Source organism: Aythya marila, assembly GCF_965140915.1.
Source record: "Aythya marila genome assembly, chromosome: 1".
NCBI classification, from domain to species: Eukaryota; Metazoa; Chordata; class Aves; order Anseriformes; family Anatidae; genus Aythya; species Aythya marila.
In genome coordinates this window covers 133,806,804-133,826,678 of record NC_139042.1, presented here as the reverse complement: position 1 = coordinate 133,826,678, position 19,875 = coordinate 133,806,804, and the positions used below count along the sequence as shown (strand labels likewise).

The following is a 19,875-nucleotide window of genomic DNA, read 5'->3' as shown; positions in this document are numbered from 1 at the left end:
GAAATTAGAAGCAATTCACCTAGGAGTTATATACAATTTGCACTCCATAGGGGTGTTGAATATTCAGTCTGAACAGGCATAGACCAAAGCAAAAATCTTCTGTATCTCCAGCCAGTTTTCCATTTATTAGGTTACTGAATATGTTGGGGTGAGGTAAAAGTACATATACCCGTTCTTGCTTTTGCTCACTTTTTTAAAAAAGTTCATTTCAAAAATAAGTTTTTGCTCATTTTATTTTATTGAGGAATCTTGCCAACTTCACTGCAGTATTTAACAAAGTTTTTTTCATTAAAAAAAAAAAAAAAAAAAAAAAGAAAGTAAAGAAAAAAAAAGACTTCCTGGGAAACCCTGTTCCATATTATATACTTCCAGTCCTACTACTATAGTACATGACAGTTTCAATCACAATCTATCTTCTCAAATTGTGAGTGTTGAAGATTCTATACACTGCCCTTAATCTGAACTTGAAATTAAATCTCCCCTGTCACAGGTAAAAAGCTTAACTTCACAAAATAAATTCTTTCAAGTCAAAATAAAATGTTCACAGTTTCTGTAAATACTAAATACCATACCAAATACTCTCAGCAATTCTGTTCAGTATCCCTACCAGACAGGAAGACTATTTACTGTCTGGAGGAGGGGGCTGTATTTAAACAGAATTCTCACTTGTGATCCTGATATGGTGTATGTGACATTCTCTAACCTTTTCAAAAGTAAATTGCTGGGTACTTCCAAGGCATTAAGCAACAATTTCTTGTGACAAATCAGATCCAGTCACCCATTTACTTCAGCAAAGCTATAAAATAGCAGTGGATGACTGGTACTAAACCAAGTCAGACTCAAAATCAATTACCAATATCTAAGGAATAATTCTTCAGATTTTTTTTTTTTTTTTTTTTTTTTTGCCAGGACAATAAGGTAACCTCCTTTCCACAGCTCACTGAACTCTGGAAAGAATATTTGTTTCTGTTTGTAAAACTCAGCCAAAGAACCAGTCTGAAAACTGCATAATTTGACCTGCAAAGTGAGAACTAACCCCACTGACACTTCACTGAGAACTATCCCCACTTCACACCTGCTTAAAGTTTCTAAGCATATTCCATGCCTGGTTATGTGCTAGAGGGAGGGAACTCCTACAGAGCTGACTGTGGTGGTAGACAGTTACCTCAGCTAGCTTTAAATAAACTACCTTGGATACCAATGACAGTCAAGCCATGGCAGTACATGAGTTCAGTTGCTAATCCACACTGCTGAGAAGCAAGCACAGTTCACATGCTCACAAGATAGCAGGATAAAGAGGAGGACATGAAGGCCTTCACTGCAACATCAAAATATTTGCCAATCCCTCTTTGATGCGATTAAAGCTAGCACTGGTATTTCTATGATGAACTGCACACTGCAGTGCCAACTCCTCCTGAGAGCCCCAGGCATTTATTAAGAGCTCACACCAGTTCATTATGAACCCTCACTGCTAGAAAGACAAACCCACCATCTACTCATAACTATAGCAACTGCTTTACACCACACCACTTTGATCCAGGAGACAAGCTGCCTGGAGATCCAGCCATATTCTATGGTCATTAATATAGACATAATAAATATCCAATAATTTTACCTTACAATGCAAATTAACAATATGAAGCATATGTAGACATGAGTAAAGGAAGCAAACATCAGTCAACATCATTACTACTTAAAAGACAGAGCCCTGATCCTATAAATTAACATGCCCAAAGATAAACAATCCTATAACAGAGTTTTATGGGGAAAGGACCTACATTTGTAATTTACACAGTTAGATTACAAACAAAAGACCAAGTCTCCTACCTGGGTTTCTAACTCAGTTACTTCCAAATTCAGTTTATTCAAGTGTTTGTTCACAAAGGTGATCAGAGACTACAAAAAGAGAACACCAGAACCAGCGATGTTGAAATTACAGACAATGCTTATGTGAAAGGGTTAACATACTCTTATAAGGCATTTTTAAGCTTAATAAATATGACTGTGTGCTATTTGCTTTGGCATAAATAAGTACTTTAAACTGAAAACTGCTTAGTAGTTATTTTTGTTGCAACATAAGCCAGAAGCCACCAGGTGGTGCTATTACATACTTATAACTTGTTATTTTTCTAGTACAGAAAGCATACTTCTGTCTTGTGGGGAAAAAAAAACTTGACGACGTTGGTTCTTTTGCAAGTTCTTTGTGAAGATGCAGCCAGCAGTAGGTGCAGTTACTGTCCACACTAATCTCTTCAGGTTGTTGGAGAAGATCCACTGCCTGGAAGCAAGGCATCAGCAACACTGACCTAAGACTCCCAACAGAAGATACCAACAGCGCACGGTTCAGCACTCACCTCTCTTCTTGGAGTGATGTGCGCTTATAAATTTCCAAATGACAGTCACAATATAACCCAAATCTTTTCTACACATTTCAATTCCTGCAGGAAACAGACATAGAATCATAGAATCATAGAATATCCTGAGTTGGAAGGGACCATTAAGGATCATCAAGTCCAACTCTTGACACCACACAGGTCTACCCAAAAGTTCAGACCATGTCACTAAGTGCACAGTCCAATCTCTTCTTAAATTCAGACAGGCTCGGTGCAGTGACCACTTCCCTGGGGAGCCTGTTCCAGTGTGCAACCACCCTCTCTGTGAAGAACCCCCTCCTGATGTCAAGCCTAAATTTCCCCTGCCTCAGCTTAACCCCGTTCACACGGGTCCTGTCACTGGTGTAAATGGAGAAAAGGTCTCCTGCCTCTCGACACCCCCTTACGAGGAAGTTGTAGACTGTGATGAGGTCTCCCCTCAGCCTCTTCTTCTCCAGGCTGAACAGGCCTAGTGACCTCAGCCGTTCTTCGTACGTCTTCCCCTCCAGGCCTTTCACCATCTTCGTAGCCCTCCTCTGGACACTCTCCAACGGTTTCATGTCCTTTTTATACTGTGGTGCCCAGAACTGCACACAGTACTCGAGGTGAGGCCGCACCAGCGCAGAGTAGAGCAGGACAATCACCTCCCTTGACCTACTAGCGATGCCGTGCTTGATGCACCCCAGGACACGGTTGGCCCTCCTGGCTGCCAGGGCACACTGCTGGCTCATATTCAACTTGCTGTCTACCACGACCCCCAGATCCCTCTCTTCTAGGCTGCTCTCCAGCGTCTCATCGCCCAGTCTGTACATGCAAGATCCTGCTTAGCCAGACAGGTGATAACATATCAAAGCAGAGATCTGTCTGCTTAAAACACTTCCAAGGGGACAGACACACAGTTGGAAGTTAACATTTCTATCACACGGATACAGTTAAGTTAATTCTCTACCAGCATTGGCAACACTCTTTTAGAAGACTTTCTGACACCACCAGATATTTGTCACCCTGCAGCCCAGCCCTTCCTTGATGGAGGACAGCATCTGGGATATAAAAGCCTGTAAAACTGTCCAGCCAGAATGATCTGGATAACTGCAAATACTGTGCAGTGTAGCTTTTCTAACCTGCACCATTTTGACTGAATCTGATAAAGGAGCAGTTGCTGAGGCAGTTATACAGTTACATGAAGCACTGATCTCTGGCAGGAGGGGGATAAAAGGACAAGCAGCTGGCTGGAGATGGTAACCTTTTAACAGAATCACAGAATTTCTAGGTTGGAAGAGACCTCAAGATCATCGAGTCCAACCTCTGACGTAACACTAACAGTCCTCCCTAAGCTCTACATCTAAACGTCTTTTAAAGACCTCCAGGGATGGTGACTCCACCACTTCCCTGGGCAGCCTGTTCCAATGCCTAACAACCCTTTCAGTAAAGAAGTTCTTCCTAACATCCAACCTAAAACTCCCCTGGCGCAACTTAAGCCCATTCCCCCTTGTCCTGTCACCAGGCACATGGGAGAACAGACCAACCCCCACCTCGCTACAGCCTCCTTTAAGGTACCTGTAGAGAGCGATAAGGTCACCCCTGAGCCTCCTTTTCTCCAGGCTGAACAAGCCCAGCTCCCTTCAGCTGCTCCTCGTAGGACTTGTTCTCCAGACCCCTCATCAGCTTTGTTGCCCTTCTCTGCACCCGCTCAAGCACCTCGATGTCCTTCTTGTAGCGAGGGGTCCAAAACTGAACACAGTACTCGAGGTGCGGCCTCACCAGAGCCGAGTACGAGTACAGGGGGACAATCACCTCCCTAGCCCTATTGGCCACACTGCTTCCTATACAAGCCAGGATGCCATTGGCCTTCTTGGCCACCTGAGCACACTGCTGGCTCATACTCAGCCGACTATCAACCAATACTCCCAGGTTCTTCACCGCCTGGCAGCTTTCCAACCATTCCTCTCCCAGTCTGTAGCTCTGCTTGGGGTTGTTGCGCCCCAGGGGCAGCCAAAATAACCTGTGGCTGCAATCTAAGAGTCAATGTATCTATCGGTGCTGCACAGAAGAGCCTGTATCAATTAACAAGAGCAATCAAAGAAGAGCCTGACTGAAGCCAATGAATCCAGGTATCACCTGGCTCCGAAACAGCGACCCTTTTTATTACTTCACAATCATTTTCTGCCATTTCCAGATCTTTCTGGATATTCTACTAAAAGTAAAAAAAAAAAAAAAAAAGTAGAAAATCTTACTTTATTTTTCTTACCTTTTTGACTACGCTGAGTTTGTCCGGCGCATGATCAAAAAGTGTATCAAAGGCATCACGCTCTGGTTTTAAAAAATTAAAAATAAAAAAATAAAAAAATAAAATCAATACACCTCTAATAGCCAAGTATGAGAAGCAGGTTACTTGTCACAAGCTTAAGTGCCAGTTTCAGAAAGCCAGAGACTCAAGCTAAAAGTTCTCACCCCATTTTGGTGTCTAAACACCAAAGCAAACTGCACTGGGAATTTTAGGAGTAACTGCAAATAAACATATAGTTCTTTGATTGCCATTTCCTATTATTCATAATTGTTACACAAAATAAAGTAGGTGGAAGAAAACGTAAAAACAAATTTTGACTCAATCATAACCTAATCACTGAGCCACTGAAACATCATCTGGTTTTGTTGCACTACAGAAACAATCATGGCTACATTTGTGCCCACTGGTCAGCATCAAAATCAGATGCTCCTATGATTAATTTTAAGCCTACCTTTAGTACCACTGACTTCATCAAAGCTTAAAACTGACCACATAAGTAAAACCTGCTTCAGCACTCTCTAAAGAGCAAAGCTTACATACAGTATAAAGATTTAAATTACTGTAGAACAGTTAAGCCTTACCATTGCACAACATCTAATCCAATCTTAAAATCTACTAAAGTGAAAAGAATTGTGCAATGTGTCACATAGTGGCATTTCAAGGCTGACTGAAATTTTCCAAATACTGAGTTGTTTGGATGATATTTAAAGTTGAACTCTCATCGTCAGGTGAAACAAGAAAAAAACTAAAAATATAACCACTTATAGCCAATTACATTTATGTTTTAAAAAGATACCAAAAACACTGTTGAAGTGTGCTGGTTTTAAGCTGTTAAATTATTCAACACAGCTTTAACAGTTTTTCTGCACTTAAATTATTTTTATTTACAGAACAGAACACATTTACAGAATCACAGAATCATTAGGTTGGAAGAGATCTCCAAGATCACCTAGTACAATCTCTGACCTAACACTAACAAGTCCTCCACTAAACCGTATTGCTAAGCTCTAAATCTAAATGTCTTTTGAAGACCTCCAGGAATGGTGACTCAACCACTTCCCTGGGCAGCCCATTCCAATGCCTAACAACCCTTTCCATAAAGAAGTTCTTCCTAATATCCAACCTAAACCTCCCCTCGTGCTCCTTGTCCTGTCACCAGGCATGTGGGACAACAGACCAATGATCACCTTGCTACAGACTCCTCTAACGTATCTATAGAGTGCGATAAGGTCGCCCCTGAGCCTCCTCTTCTCCAGACTGTCTTCTCGCAGAAAATCCCAGCTCCTCCAGCTGCTCCTCATAAGACTTGTTCTCCAGGCCCCTCACCAGCTTCGTTGCCATTCTCTGGACTCACTTGGGCACCTCCATGTCCTTCTTGTAGCGAGGGGTCCAAAACTGAACACAGTACTCGAGGTGCAGCCTCACCAAAGCACAGCACAGGCGGACAATCACGTCTGTGGTCCTGCTGGCTACATGATTCCTGATACAAGCCAGGATGCTGTTGGCCTTCTTGGCTGCCTGAGCACACTGCTGGCTCATTTTCAGCCGACTATCAACCAATACTCCCAGATCCTTCTCTGCCAGGCAGCTTTCTAACCACTCATCTCCCAGCCTGTAGTGCTGCTTGGGGTTGTTGTGCCCCAGGTGCAGGACCCGACACTTGGCCTTGTTGAACTTCATACAGTTGGCCTCAGCCCATCGGTCCAGCCTATCCAGATCCTCCTGCAGAGCCTTCCTACCCTCGAGCAGATCGACACACGCACCTAACTTGGTGTCATCTGCAAACTTACTGGGGGTGCACTCCATCCCCTCACCCAGATCATCGATAAAGATATTAAAGAGGACTGGCCCTTGTACTGAGCCCTGGGGGACTCCACTAGTGACCGGCCTCCAACTAGATTTAACTCCATTCACCATGACTCTTTGGGCCCTGATATCCAGCCAGTTTCTAACCCAACAAAGAGCATGCCAGTCCAAGCCAAGAGCACCCAGTTTCTTGAGGAGAATGTTGTGGGAAACGGTGTCCAAAGCCTTACTGAATTCAAGGTAGACCAAATCCACAGCCTTTCCCTCATCCACTAAGCACGTCACTTTGTCATAGAAGGAGATCAGGTTTGTCAAGCAGGACCTGTCTTTCATAAACCCATGCTGACTGGGTCTGATCGTCTGGTTGCCCTGCAAGTGCCACATGATGACACTCAAGATAATCTGCTCCATGAGCTTCCCTGACACTGAGGTCAAACTAACAGGCCTATAGTTTCCTGGGTCTACTTTATGGCCCTTCTTGTAGATGGGCGTCACATTTGCTAGCCGCCAGTTGACCGGGACCTCCCCTGATAGCCAGGACTGCTGATAAATGATGGAAAGCGGCTTGGCCAGCTCCTCTTCCAGTTCTCTCAGCACCCGCGGGTGGATCCTACCTGGCCCCACTGAGTTGCATACATCTAAGTGCTGTAGCAGGTCGCCACCCATTTCCTTGTGGATTGTGAGGGCCACATTCTGCTCCCCATCTCCTTCCACCAGCTCAGGGTACTTTGTATCTAGAGAACAACTGGTCTTGCCACTAAAGACTGAGGCAAAGGAGGCATTAAGCACCTCAGCATTTTCCTCATCTCTCGTCGCAAAGGTTCCGCCTGCATCCAGTAAAGGATGGAGATTCTCCGTAGTCCTCCTTTTGGTGTTAATTAAAACATTTATAATGTTTTTTATAAATACATTATTTAGCATAATAAATACAAAAAAGAAACATTATTAAAAAAAACATGTATATTATTATAAAATAAAAAAAACATTTTATAATGTATTTATAAAAACATTTTCTGTTATCTTTAACAGCAGTAGCCGGATTGAGCTCCAGATGAGCTTTGGCCTTTCTAATTTTGTCCCCACGCATCCTTACAACATCCTTATAATCATTCTGAGTGGCCTGCCCTCTTTTCCAAAGATCATAAGCCCTCTTTTTTTTTTCTCCTAAGCTCTAGCCACAACTCTCTGTTCAGCCAGGCTGGTCTTCTTCTGCGCCGGCTCGTCTTTGGGCACGTGGGAACAGACCACTCCTCAGCCATTAAGATTTCCTTCTTGAGAAGTGCCCAGCCTTCCTGGACTCCTCTGCCCTTCAGGACTACCTCCCAAGGGACTCTGCTAACCAGTGTCCTGAACTGCTCAAAGTCTGCCCTCCGGAAGTCCAAGACAGCAATTTTACTCATCCCCTTCCTGACTTCACCAAGAATAGAGAACTCCACCATTTTGTGGTCACTCTGCCCAAGACAGCTCCCGACCACCACATCTCCCACCAGTCCTTCTCTGTTTGTGAAGAGAAGGTCCAGAGAGGCACCTCCCCTGGTAGGCTCACTAACCAGCTGCATCAGGAAGCTATCTTCCTCGCTCTCCAGAAACCTTCTAGACTGCTTCCTCTGAGCTGTATTGCATTTCCAAGGAAGTTGAACTCCCCCATGAGGACAAGAGTTGATGATTTTGCAACTTCTGCCAGCTGTCTGTAGAACTCCTCATCTATCTCCTCATCCTGGTTTGGTAGTCTATTACTGTCCTCCACCAGGATGCTTGCCTTGTTGGCCTTCCTGCCAATCCTAACCCATAGGAACTCAACCTTATCATTCCCAGTCTCAGTCTTGAGTTCCACAACATCAAAGCACTCTCTAAAAGAGCCATACCACCACCCCTTCTGTGCTGCCCGTCCCTTCTGAAGAGCCTATAGCCAGACATTGCAGCACTCCAGTCATGGGAGTGTCCCACCACATTTCAGTGATGGCAACCAAGTCGTAGCCTGCCTGCTGCACGATGGCTTCCAGCTCCTCCTGTTTGTTGCCCATGCTGTGTGCATTAGCGTAGATTTTGATGATTCTCTGCTGCTAAATAAACATATTTATTATTCACATTCCTTTTGTATCCAAGGATGTGTTTTTTAGCCCCCTTCCATTACTTATACTTCAGGTACCTAATTACATATTAATGTAGATATTCTACAAGGCAGGTACTGTTCACAGATTTTGACTGGGAAACAGAAACTAAATGACCTATTCATCATCACATGCAGTCCCTCAGAGAAATCCAGATCTCTCCAGTGAATAGTAAGTGATTTACCACTGCTAACAAAACTAAACGGAAAAAGAAAGAGAAGATCTCTCGGAAGCACCACTAAACACTTAATTTTTGTTTAGAAGACCAGATCTATGGCGGGTAATGTCTCTAAAATCTGGTGAACATGGGGGAGAGAAGACAGTACTCCTTGCAAAGCAATTAGGACCAGTTGTTGAAAGTAGACAGACAGATAAAAAGAGCTTTCTTAGACCTCATAGCATGTACCTTTGCTTAACTAATTTTCACATGTTCACTTATATATAAATTAGATGGTCACATTCTAAAGAAGGTGTCACTTACTACTGGGGATTGCAAAGATTTTTGCTTGAAAGCCATTAACAATGGTACTAGGAAATATCGCCCTGTGTAGCATTTTTGCTATTTGTTACATATGAATGAAAACAGACGAACATAGATGAGTCTAAAGAGCAAAAGCAGCACACTGAATGATCTGGTTCTGCCCATTATGCTCCACATTTGTGTGGAGTAAGAAAACCTGCCCCCACAATACATTCCAACCCTGTGCAATTGCTTAATTCATTGTCTTGATCTGCTGAAGGAAAGCAGACAAGATTTCTGTGCCTGACTTAAATTTAAAAAAAAAAAAAAAAAAAAGCAGTCAACTTTGTTACTTACCAAATCTTCCCATCATCATCCTGCAAGTCAAAGCATTCAAAGACATTGGGTTAGTTCATGAATAATCACTTTGAAAAGACCAGACCATGGGCTTAATGGGCTATTTCCTGCAAGATGCTGAGGGCTAACCACTCCTCCCCATGTCAAGAGGCAGAGTATTTGCAGACCAGACCCAACGTGCTGCAGGAATGTCCTCAGCAGACCACCAGTGATGTCAGGGAGATGCATTTGAAATGAATGGAAATGCATACTTGTGTTTTATACAGAATTGTGATTTTTTTATGTTTAACTATTTTTATGATGAAGAGTGAATGAATATATATGTTTCTGTGGACAGTTTCCACATACAGGGTCAGCAGAAACCACACCAGCTAAACCACACAGCTCAAAAAGAGCAAGGCTACCTATCTCACTTTAGTCTGTTTTATCTGAAGAAATAAAATGTCTATTGTATATGAATATAATGTAAACAATACCGCCACATATGAATTATATACAGTCCAGTGACATCACCAGGCATATGCAGATATTTATCAGCTAGGAATCAGGCCCCAGTTTGCACAGAGGAATTTTTAAAGTATTCAATGAATGTTGTTTTCTGCTGATTACTGCATTTTCTGTACCTATGTGGGTATGCAACACATTAAACAGTAACCTCCTTTTCTATAATATTAACACATTCAGAATAAAACACATGCATAAACATACAGGAGTATCTGTAAACGTCTTTCTTGCTAAGAAATGTCCAAGCCCCACTCCACAGATCACATCTCACAAACCACATCAGAAGGAGAGGATGTCCTGACTATACTGTTCAAGAGCATGGGAGAGAAGGGAAGAATTTTGGCCCACAATACAGAGGCAGAACTTAGATCCTACAAAAAACACTATGGAACTTTAATGTCCACACATACATACAATGATCTCATTTTTGAATGTTTCCATCCGAAAGATCTTCCCCACTGAGCAAGCCACATGGTACTTCATTAATCTTCAAAGTCAGAGAAAGCTGAGCCAACTCCACAGGAAGCCAATGCACTGATACACTGAAGGAGGGCTCATGTAAGCCCCTGTGACATAAGCTGCCTTCAGACCACGTGAAGGAGAATCTCAGCTTTTATTTGCAGCCAAAGTATATGTCTTGCCTTCTCCTTATAAAAAGAATTGTAAAAATATAAAGCAAAGTAAACCCACTGCAAAATCTGGAGAATGAAGAGTTTTGTTTATTTTTGTTGAACTCTAGTCCTCAGGTACTACATGAAAATAGCAATCTCATCTCTCCTTATAACTTTATTAGAGTATCATTTCAGTTTTGAGAGTTACTGCCTTTTGTCAAACTAATCTGCCCTCAAATTATCTACAATAGCCCTTTATTTAGGTGAGGCAACAGCACCAGGCAGAAATGAGTTTAAAATGGTGACCTGCAGAAGGCAGGAAAAAAGGCCCACAAGGATTACTGTCAATGAAACATCCAGTTAAAAGCTTTTGTGACGCAAGAACGTCAAGAAGATACTTCTGTAATTTGGAACGTATTTCCAGAGACAAAGTGATTTTTATATAGTTAAAAAGTGTTTTATATGGAGTGGTAATTCGTGTCGAGAAAATGGTTGATATTAATATAGAAGGGGGAGATTTGAGAATGTGGCCATGGGGGTTGGAAAGCCCCATGGTTGAGATGACATTAAACTCTTAACGATGAGGCCATCAGGAATATAAAAGAGTTTAGAGAGAACAAAGAAGGGTGATTCAGGAGACTCCATGCAGTCTCAGGGTTTCTTGTCCTCCAGATGGTTCCCTTGTTCTCCAGCTGTTAAGGCATGGATGTTTCCGGATGTTTGCTGTTGTTGTTACATTCAAAGTTGTTTGACCAATGAAAAGCTGTTATGAAAAGAACTGCTGTGGAGAGAAGGGTATAAGAGGGGAGCCTGCCCTCAAGATAAAAAAAAGGCAGCACCATGAAGTTACATCAATAAAGAAGCAGGAAAAATAAGTGAAGAGGAACAGGCTGGCAGAATGGAGACCAGGACGGGAACAGGCACTTTGATTGCCTCATGAAGACAGGTTCGGCCAGACTCAGCAAACTGCTCAGAGAAGCTCAGTACAGAAGTACTGAAAGTACTAAGTACAGAAAGTCGCTGGAAACAGGCGCACTGGAGCTGGAGAGAAGCTCGAGCTGAGAGAAGTGGACCCGTGCACACAACTGCCTCTCGCTGGTAAGCAGTTGCGCGTTATGGGGAATCATACGTCCTTAGGAACAAAGACTGTCCTGGTAACCTTACAGCTTATTCTCCTTATTAACAATTGGACAGTTTATGAGCCTGAAATATGGGACCAAACTGAGGTCAAGGTGTGGGACTCTGCAACTAAAAATGACAAGGTTGCAGTGGGATTGCTCGGCACGTGGCGAGCAGTCTCTGGGGCCTTAAAGAGCCATGTGGAGCCACAATCACAAACGTGTGGTTTTCCAGATAGTGAGGGATCTGCGGGCTCCTTTACTGATCCGACTGCTATGCCATCAGTCCCTCTGCTGCTACAGCCATTGAAGGTCTTTGCTGTTATGCCCCCTGTTGACCTGGACATGCCTTTTGACCCAGGCCTCTTGGCCTTCACAAGGAGATGGATACACTTTTCTTCGATCTGGGAAGAACGGGATACATAAGGCCTGAAGACCGAGTTGCTTGACAACTTAAAGCGAGACATATTGTTCAAAAGGAATGGAAAATGGAGACTGTTAAGTCACGGAACTGAAAGGATTGTTTGTTACCTTTTATGTATAGGTGTACTCGATTTTACTAAGTTATGGAACTTAAAGGATTGTTTGTTACCTTTCCTGATTGTACGTATATATAGGCTTACGTGTACTTGTGTTTAGTATGTAAAGCAATGTTCTGTATATTTAGAATGTTTGTGTGTGTGTGCATGTTGGTGGAGTTCCCCACACACCCAGCGCTGTTTACTTGCCTTTTATACCTTTTAGAAATATTTGTTTTATAAATTTTACAAAATTCAGATTGATTTCAGACCTCATTTATAACAAAAGCAACACACTAAGGGATTTTGTTAATTTAGCAGGAGCAGGGGGAGGTGATGCAAATTATGCCTCCATTTTGTTTTTGTGAGGAAATTCACAACACGCACCACAGAAACACACTTTGAAACTAAAGCATTTTGTGCTTACTCTGTTGTAGTCGTCAGCTCCTCTGTAACATGAGTTGTCTGAAGAAGGCCTTCACGTTTCTGGAAGTGATAATAGAAACAGAGACTGAATTAGTATAGGAGAAGATGAACAAGGACTCTGCAGCATTCATCATCTTTCAGAGTCCTGGGGGAGAAAACTGAGTAAAATATGTTTGCTAAGATGAACATTTGTAGGGACAGAGGTGAAACAGCTGACTTGGGAGGGTTCACTTCTACAACAGTGGCATTTATCAGACTTGACAGCCAAATGAGTATTTGGGAAATGTGTATATATTTGCAGCCGATAAACTCGTTAACAATTCTCCTCCTGAGACCAGAGTCAACATCATACCTGGAACACAAATTAGAGAGAGTATGTGAGCCCCATCTTAAAGTCCCCAAGGATATTTGTTTGTGTCAGTGTCAACCAACAATTTGACACAACCAGCAGCCTGGCTCTCAGGACAGGTCTGGGGCTGAAGTAACAGACTGCTGCCCCCATGCCAGGGCCTTCATGTGCTGGCAAAGCTCTCTATGCACAAAGTGGGCTCTCCTAGAGCAGGTCACCAGTGTGACTACTGAGGCCACCAGTCACACTCCTGTCAGGAGCCATCATGGAAACACAAGGAACACAAAAAGACTGACCTGACCAGTGATTTCATGATAGATAGCATCCCCCTGTTACTGGATTTTGTTTCCTTGGGATAGTTTTCTGCATGAGTAAGAATTCTACAACCCAACAGAGTTAGCATGTACTGAGACCCAGTTTCAAAGCAGCTTCCTCCATGGTAAGACACAGACCCATGATATGAGGGGACTCAAATGGTTTTGAGTCTCCCCAAAGTATTGGACACATGGGACACACCTCTTGGAGGCTGGAAATGTTGTTACCTAACTCAAAAAAACTTCTCAGCATCTCTTTCTGAGTCAGTAGGTCCCTTTTAAAATTATGGGACACAGCCTGATGCCTGAAAGGGGGAATTTCTCCCTGCCTTCTTTACGCTGAAAAAGCTGGCAACAAGAGCTCAAATCTCAGCAGGCATCTAAGAACTGGGTCCTGTCAGAATAACTGGCAACACAATTAATAAAGAAAGCTGCTAGCTCTGGTAAGCAGGGTAACGACCACCCCCAGGCACAGCTCTTTACACATATGCCATCTCAATCATTTTCACCAGCTGAACCCCAAACAAGAACCTATTATGGAGAACAGCTTTGAAGAGAAGCACATCCTTCCCCACAAGCAATCTAAGAAATACAAATTGAAATCAAAAAAACAGTAACAAGAATTTCTTCCCTGCCACTCCCCATTCAACAGAAGAACGCAGCGCTGCTTTCTCAAACCACCCAGGGAGCCTGGCTGAAAGCAAGGTGGGAGCTGCTGTCTCCAACCGCTGTGCTGTGGCAGCTTCCCACTTGAGCCAGGCCCCGCGCTGAATCCAGCCCGCTGGCCGTGTCTTCTCAATGTCTTACTTCCATATTACAAATGCATCTTACTCTGCTCCCCTGAAGGAGCCAGGGGAACAGCACCAGAAAGTTTGGTAAAACAAGCCAGGATGACAGTATAGATGGGAAAATTAGGAAGTGTCTGACAGGGCAATATTTTCTTGCAAATGGAACTTTATTGCATTCCACCGAGTCTCTGCTGTACTTGCACCAGTTTCTGGACCTTCCATTCACTGTGTACCTCAGGGAGAAGATGCTATGCCCTGTGAAAAAAAGCTCAGTGAGTGGTGACCAGTGAGTAATGCCTCCAAGCAGCTGACAAGAAAGAGAAAGGGATGCCCACTCTGATTCCCAGTGGGTGAAAATGACAGCACTTCTATGCAACTCTCTCAGAGGCAGCTGAGCATGCTGCTAGTATGAGCATAGCTCCCCTGGCCTTGCAATACAAAAACAAATGTCATCCTTCGATAAAAGTTGGATTCTTTGCATAAGCACCACCAGACACATTTATTCTTCATGCTGCCTTGCCTCTGACTTTTCAGTCTGCAACTCAGACTACAAGGGAATTACTGCAAAAATACCTCAGATCTCCCAGCAGCACCAAGGTGGGACATGCTGCAACTTTTAAAATGGGGAAGAGGAAAGCTAAGTGTAAAAGAAAGCAATTACTGAGCCTTGCAAAAATAAGCAACAATCAGAGAGCCTTAAAAACAATTTTTACCCTTACTCCTGAGAACATTTTTGCTTTCCTGAATTACAGCATTCCATCATCATACAAGTTCATGTTTCAGTTATCAGAAGGTAAAGTCAGCTGGAAGAAAAATCACAGCATTTTCAGTTCTCACTGGAGCCGCTCACTGAAATAATAAAGTTTCAACCCTTCCTGCCCTCACTGAGGAGGGCTAGAACAGGAAAATGTTCATTGATACCAGTATTAAAACATGTACCATCTTAGATTCATAACTTAGCACTTGAAGTAGCTGTCAACAGGATCTTAAGTAAAAGACCCACTTAAACCCTTGCTCTGCTAGGACACTTCAGATATAACTCTGACTTCTATTGCCATTCTCACATTTTCTATTTCACTCAAAAAAGAACAACAGCCAACACCAAACAAAATAAAAAATAAAATAAAAAAAATAAAAAACACAAATCTGGGGGTTGATTTCAAAACAGGTTTGAAAGTAACTCGGTTTCAGAAGCTTCACTCTTGAGAGGGGCTACCTCATGGTGCCCATTATAAAACAATGTAGTGTTTTTCTGCTGGGTTAATCTTGTTACTGTTCTGGGTAATACAGTAGGTAGACAGATACATAGATAAAAGTTCTTCCAGCCAGGGAAAGTAAAACGGAAAGTGCTCTCCAAAACAATTGTGGATTTTCTAAGCAAACTACACTGTGCAGGACCAAAAGAAGACAGTGTATTACTTGACAGATAAAGATCCAACTATCTTTCTCAGAACAGCGACTGCAGAAAGTCTCTGTCTGTCACCTCAAGACTTGAAAGGATAGAATTCAAGGGAAGGCAGAAGCACAACCAGCCTGTGGAGATCTTGATAAATACTTCTCATGTAGGACGGTCCTATCATAATACTATTTCATTTTGTGGACCAGGTCACTAAAAATTAGAGAAGAGAAAGCCCGTGTTTCCACAAGCTAAAAAGGTGTTTGGCATTGCTCTTGGATGGGCTATGAAAATGTACACAGCTTCATTAAGCAGTAACTTGATAAGCCAGTATGACAGTTATTTTCACAGTGTAAACACAGCCCTTCTGGGCAAGAAGCACTTCACAGATCTATACAGTGTGTGAACAGCTCAAATAAACTGATAATGTTAATTCTAAGTGCCAAGGACAACCATGAAAGTGAGACTGATCTAGTTTTGAAAACTTCAGTATAAGTGCATTCTTGCACAATACTTCTGTATTGTGCAAGGTTTTCTTGCTCAAGGGCCAATTCTGCAAAGAAAACAAAAAAGTCTCTCTACAAACTATTGATTAATCCCCTTAAATGCATATGCAGGCAAGAAGAGGCATTTACCCAAAACCTCTCTGAGCAGCCACCTTATATTAATTGTGATCTAGTTTGACAGAATCCTAATAATGATTGGGATCTGTAATAAGAGATCGTTTAACAATTGGTAATTATAATAATAATCTTCTTAATAATAGTTTTCTTACTTGAATTGGGAATAATGCTAACCTCATTACCATTTTTCTATTTGTCAGTGTAACAAAGGCTAAAAAAAAAAACATGTAAAGAGATTTGTGTTACTAAACCAGCATGCATTTTTAGACTAGATTATGAATGCTGAACTACAAAAATTCAATTTACCAAACTCTATGGCCAAAATAATTACCTTCTGCAGGAACACTGCAGAAGAAATATGTTTCAGTATACGTTGTGTTTTGCTTTCCACTTAAATAAACAAGTGGAAGCCTAGCAATGAAACAAGTCTCCTCTTACACAGGCCCAGCTAAGGTAAGCTCAGAACCAGCAGTTGCCATAACCATCTCCAGGACTCAAGGCTCTAGGTCCAAGAGTGAGAGTTTACAGCTCTCAAGCTTAAATTAACCCTCCTTGTAAATAACATGGGCGTTTTCTTCCTCACTCCTTCCCTCCCTTTCCTTCCTTCCTTCCTCCCTCCCTTTCCTTCCTTCTCTTCCTCCCTTCCTCTTTCCCTTCCTTCTCTTCTTCCCTTTCTCTTTCCCTAGCTCCTGTCAGCATTCATTGCATTCCATCTTCATCTCAGCCCTGTCTAATCTTGAGGCTCAGAGGCCCCAGGGAACAAGATCCTCCATTTAGGTGTCCACTTTATACCCCATTGTGTTGGGTCTGTCTGAGCTGGAGTCACCTTTTCCCTGCAGCAGCCCGCACAGTGCTGTACTCTGCACTCGTAGCTGGAACAGCACTGATATCACTCCAGTGTTGTGTCTATAGCTGTGTAGTGCTGGCACAGCATCAGGACTCCTTCCAAGCCCCCAAGAGCCAGCAGGCTGGGGGTGGGCAAGTGATGGGGAGGGGACATTGCCAGGGCAGCTGACCTAAACCAACCAAAGGGATATTCCATAACACCTGATGTCACACTCAGCAATAAAAGGGGGGGCTCTCATGGGGGAGGGGGCTGTTCCTCCTGAACAACCACTACGCGTTTGAGGCCCTGCTTCCCAGGACGTAGCCGAACACCGCTCATTGATGGGAAGTAGAGAATAATTTTTTTTTCTCTCTCTCTGTGCTTCCACGCGGACTGATTGTTTCTTTTGTTTCTGTTTTTCTTCCCCATTCCCTTTCCCTTTAATTAAACCTTTCTCATCTCAAACCTCGAGTTCTCTGTGTTGTGTTTTCTCCCCCTTCCTCTTTGAGGAGAGGGGGAGTGAGAGAGCGGTTGTGGTGGAGCTCAGCTGCCCACCTGAGTAAAACCACCACACCCATAAATATACATAACATATTGTCCTGGTTTCAGTTAGCACAGAATTAATTTTCTTCCTAGTAGCTGGTGGAATGCTGTGTTTTGGCTTAGAATGAGAAGAGTGCTGATAACACCCCGATGCTTTAATTGTTGCAGAGCAGTGCTTATACTAAGCCAAGGACATCCCAGCCTTTGCTCTGTCCTGCCAACGGGCAGGCTGGGGGGTGCAGTAAGAGCTGGGAGGGGACAGACCCAGGACAGGTGACCCAAACTAGCCAAAGGGGTATTCCATACCATCTGACGTCATGCTAAACAATATATAGGGGTGGCTAGCCGGGGGGAGGGGGCCGGACTGCTCGGGGTTAGGCTGGGCATCGGTCAGCGGGTGGTGAGCAATTGCATTGTGCATCACTTGTTTGTACATACTATTATTGCTTTCGTGTTATCACCATTGTATCATCATTATTATTATTATTATTATTATTATTTTCCTGTCTTATTAAACTGTCTTTATCTCAACTCACGGGCTTCACTTTCCGTTTCTCTCCCCCGTCCCAGGGAGGGAGGGGGGAGGGTGAGCGAACGGCTGCGTGGTGTTTGGCTGCCAGCCGGGTTAAACCACGACAGTCTTTTTGGCGCCCAACGTGGGGCTCGAAAGGTTGAGATAACGGCAGATCTGACCAGAGTGTGTTAAACTAAAATTGGTATAAGTATTAGACCTGCTTAATAGTCACTTGTCATAATGCTGATTGCTTTAATCTCAACTGTGCTGCGCCTGTTTTCCAAATTGAGTATTATAGCACGTTATTTTCCGTATGTGCTCTCTGTCATGTTGTTTATCCTCTCCGGGCCCTGGTTTCAGACCATTATAGTACTGTGTGTTGTATCAGTGGCTTATGAGATGATGAAATATCTGGCCATGACTCTAACCTGGTATTTGTACTCAGTAACATCTTCGATTCTATACTTTGGAAACTGTATTTTGGAAACTATTAGCAATTGTATCTGTTGCCTTTTTTCATTAGGGAGTCAATCTGTGGAGGGGAAAGGGGAAGATAATTTTTCTTACTTGATCACTCTCCCTTTCTCCTTCACCACCCCTGTACCCTCCTTGATCACTCTCCCTTCCTCCTTCACCACCCTCTTATCCTCCGAGTTTATTACAATAGCTCTCCAAGATATTGAATATCCTTGGGATACTCAGACCAGCATAGTCCTGTTGTTCTGCCTCCTGAATGCACTTCAGGTTCTGCTTAAAGTTAAACAACTACTTAGGAAGCTCATCCGGAGATCTGCCCGGAGGCAGTATAGTTGTGGGTGGCAGGGAGTATGGGAGGATATGGGCAGGCATCTAGACCAGTTGGCACCCCCAGTGTTTTGGAAATTCACCCCTGAACAAGTGCAAAATCCTCAAAAACTGGCAGAATGCTTGAATAAAAGGTGTCGCGATTCGGGAAGTTCCAAAGTAACACAAATCATTGTAACATGCTGGGGCCTGGCTTACGCCTATCGAGCTGCCATGGATACTGCTATCAACTTAGTGACAGACCCTGCGGCCACTCCAAGTCCCGTGACAGATCCAACGGCCACTGTGACCCCTACGGTGGACTCTGCAGCCGCTCCAGTCCCAGCTTCTGCAGATGCTCCAGTCCCAGCTTCTGCAGATGCTCCAGTCCCAGCTCCTGCAGCCACTCCAGTCCCAGCTCCTGCAGCCGCTCCAGTCCCAGCTCCTGCAGCCGCTCCAGTCCCAGCTCCTGAAGCCGCCCCAGTCCCAGTTCCTGCAGTCGCTCCAGTTCCAGCTCCGGCCGCTACTCCAGTCCCAGTTCCTGCAACTGCTCCAGTCCCAGCTCCTGAAGCTGCTCCAGCTCCAGCTCCTGAAGCCGCTCCAGCTCCAGCTCCTGCAGCTGCTCCAGTCCCAGTTCCTGCAGTCGCTCCAGTTCCAGCTCCGGCCGCTACTCCAGTCCCAGTTCCTGCAACTGCTCCAGTCCCAGCTCCTGAAGTCGCTCCAGCTCCAGCTCCTGAAGCCGCTCCAGCTCCAGCTCCTACTGCTGCTCCAGTCCCAGCTCCTGCAACTGCTCCAGCTCCAACTCCAGCTCCTGTAGCCGCTACAGCTCCGGTTCCTGCAACTGCTCCAGCTCCTGTAGCCGCTCCAGCTCCTGTGGCCGTGTCAGAGAAACGAGCTGTAGCAGTGCAAGTTGACCCTGCAGAGGGCATTCCAACCCCTGTGGCAGACCCTGTAACAAAGTCAGAGAAACGAGCAGTAGCAGTGCAAGCTGCCCCTGTAGAGAAGGTGAAAATATGGTATAGAAATTCAAGTCGTTTAGAACGCAGAGAGTCTTCTGCCAATCCAGGTAAGGCTTCTGCCAAAACTAAGTATAGAGATGACGAAGATGATGACGACGCTGGGCCGTCAAGGATTCAGGAGGAGGAAGATGAGGATGCCGAAAGAGCAAC

At 43.8% G+C, this 19,875-nt stretch overlaps 1 protein-coding gene across 4 annotated transcripts in view; it reads right to left on the bottom strand.

Annotated features, from left to right (window-relative positions):
- PARVB (parvin beta) overlaps positions 1-19,875 on the bottom strand; it is an 85,216-nt gene that overhangs the window by 10,670 nt on the left and 54,671 nt on the right. For 3 of the 4 annotated variants that reach the window (XM_082770409.1, XM_082770411.1, XM_082770412.1), the window contains 4 exons: positions 12,572-12,630; positions 9,394-9,413; positions 4,621-4,682; positions 1,828-1,896 (listed from right to left, as the gene is read on the bottom strand). In XM_082770409.1, the coding sequence (XP_082626535.1) occupies positions 1,828-1,896; positions 4,621-4,682; positions 9,394-9,413; positions 12,572-12,630 (210 nt within the window). The remainder of the gene's footprint in view (positions 1-1,827; positions 1,897-4,620; positions 4,683-9,393; positions 9,414-12,571; positions 12,631-19,875) is intronic. The other variant, XM_082770410.1, reaches the window with a different exon arrangement.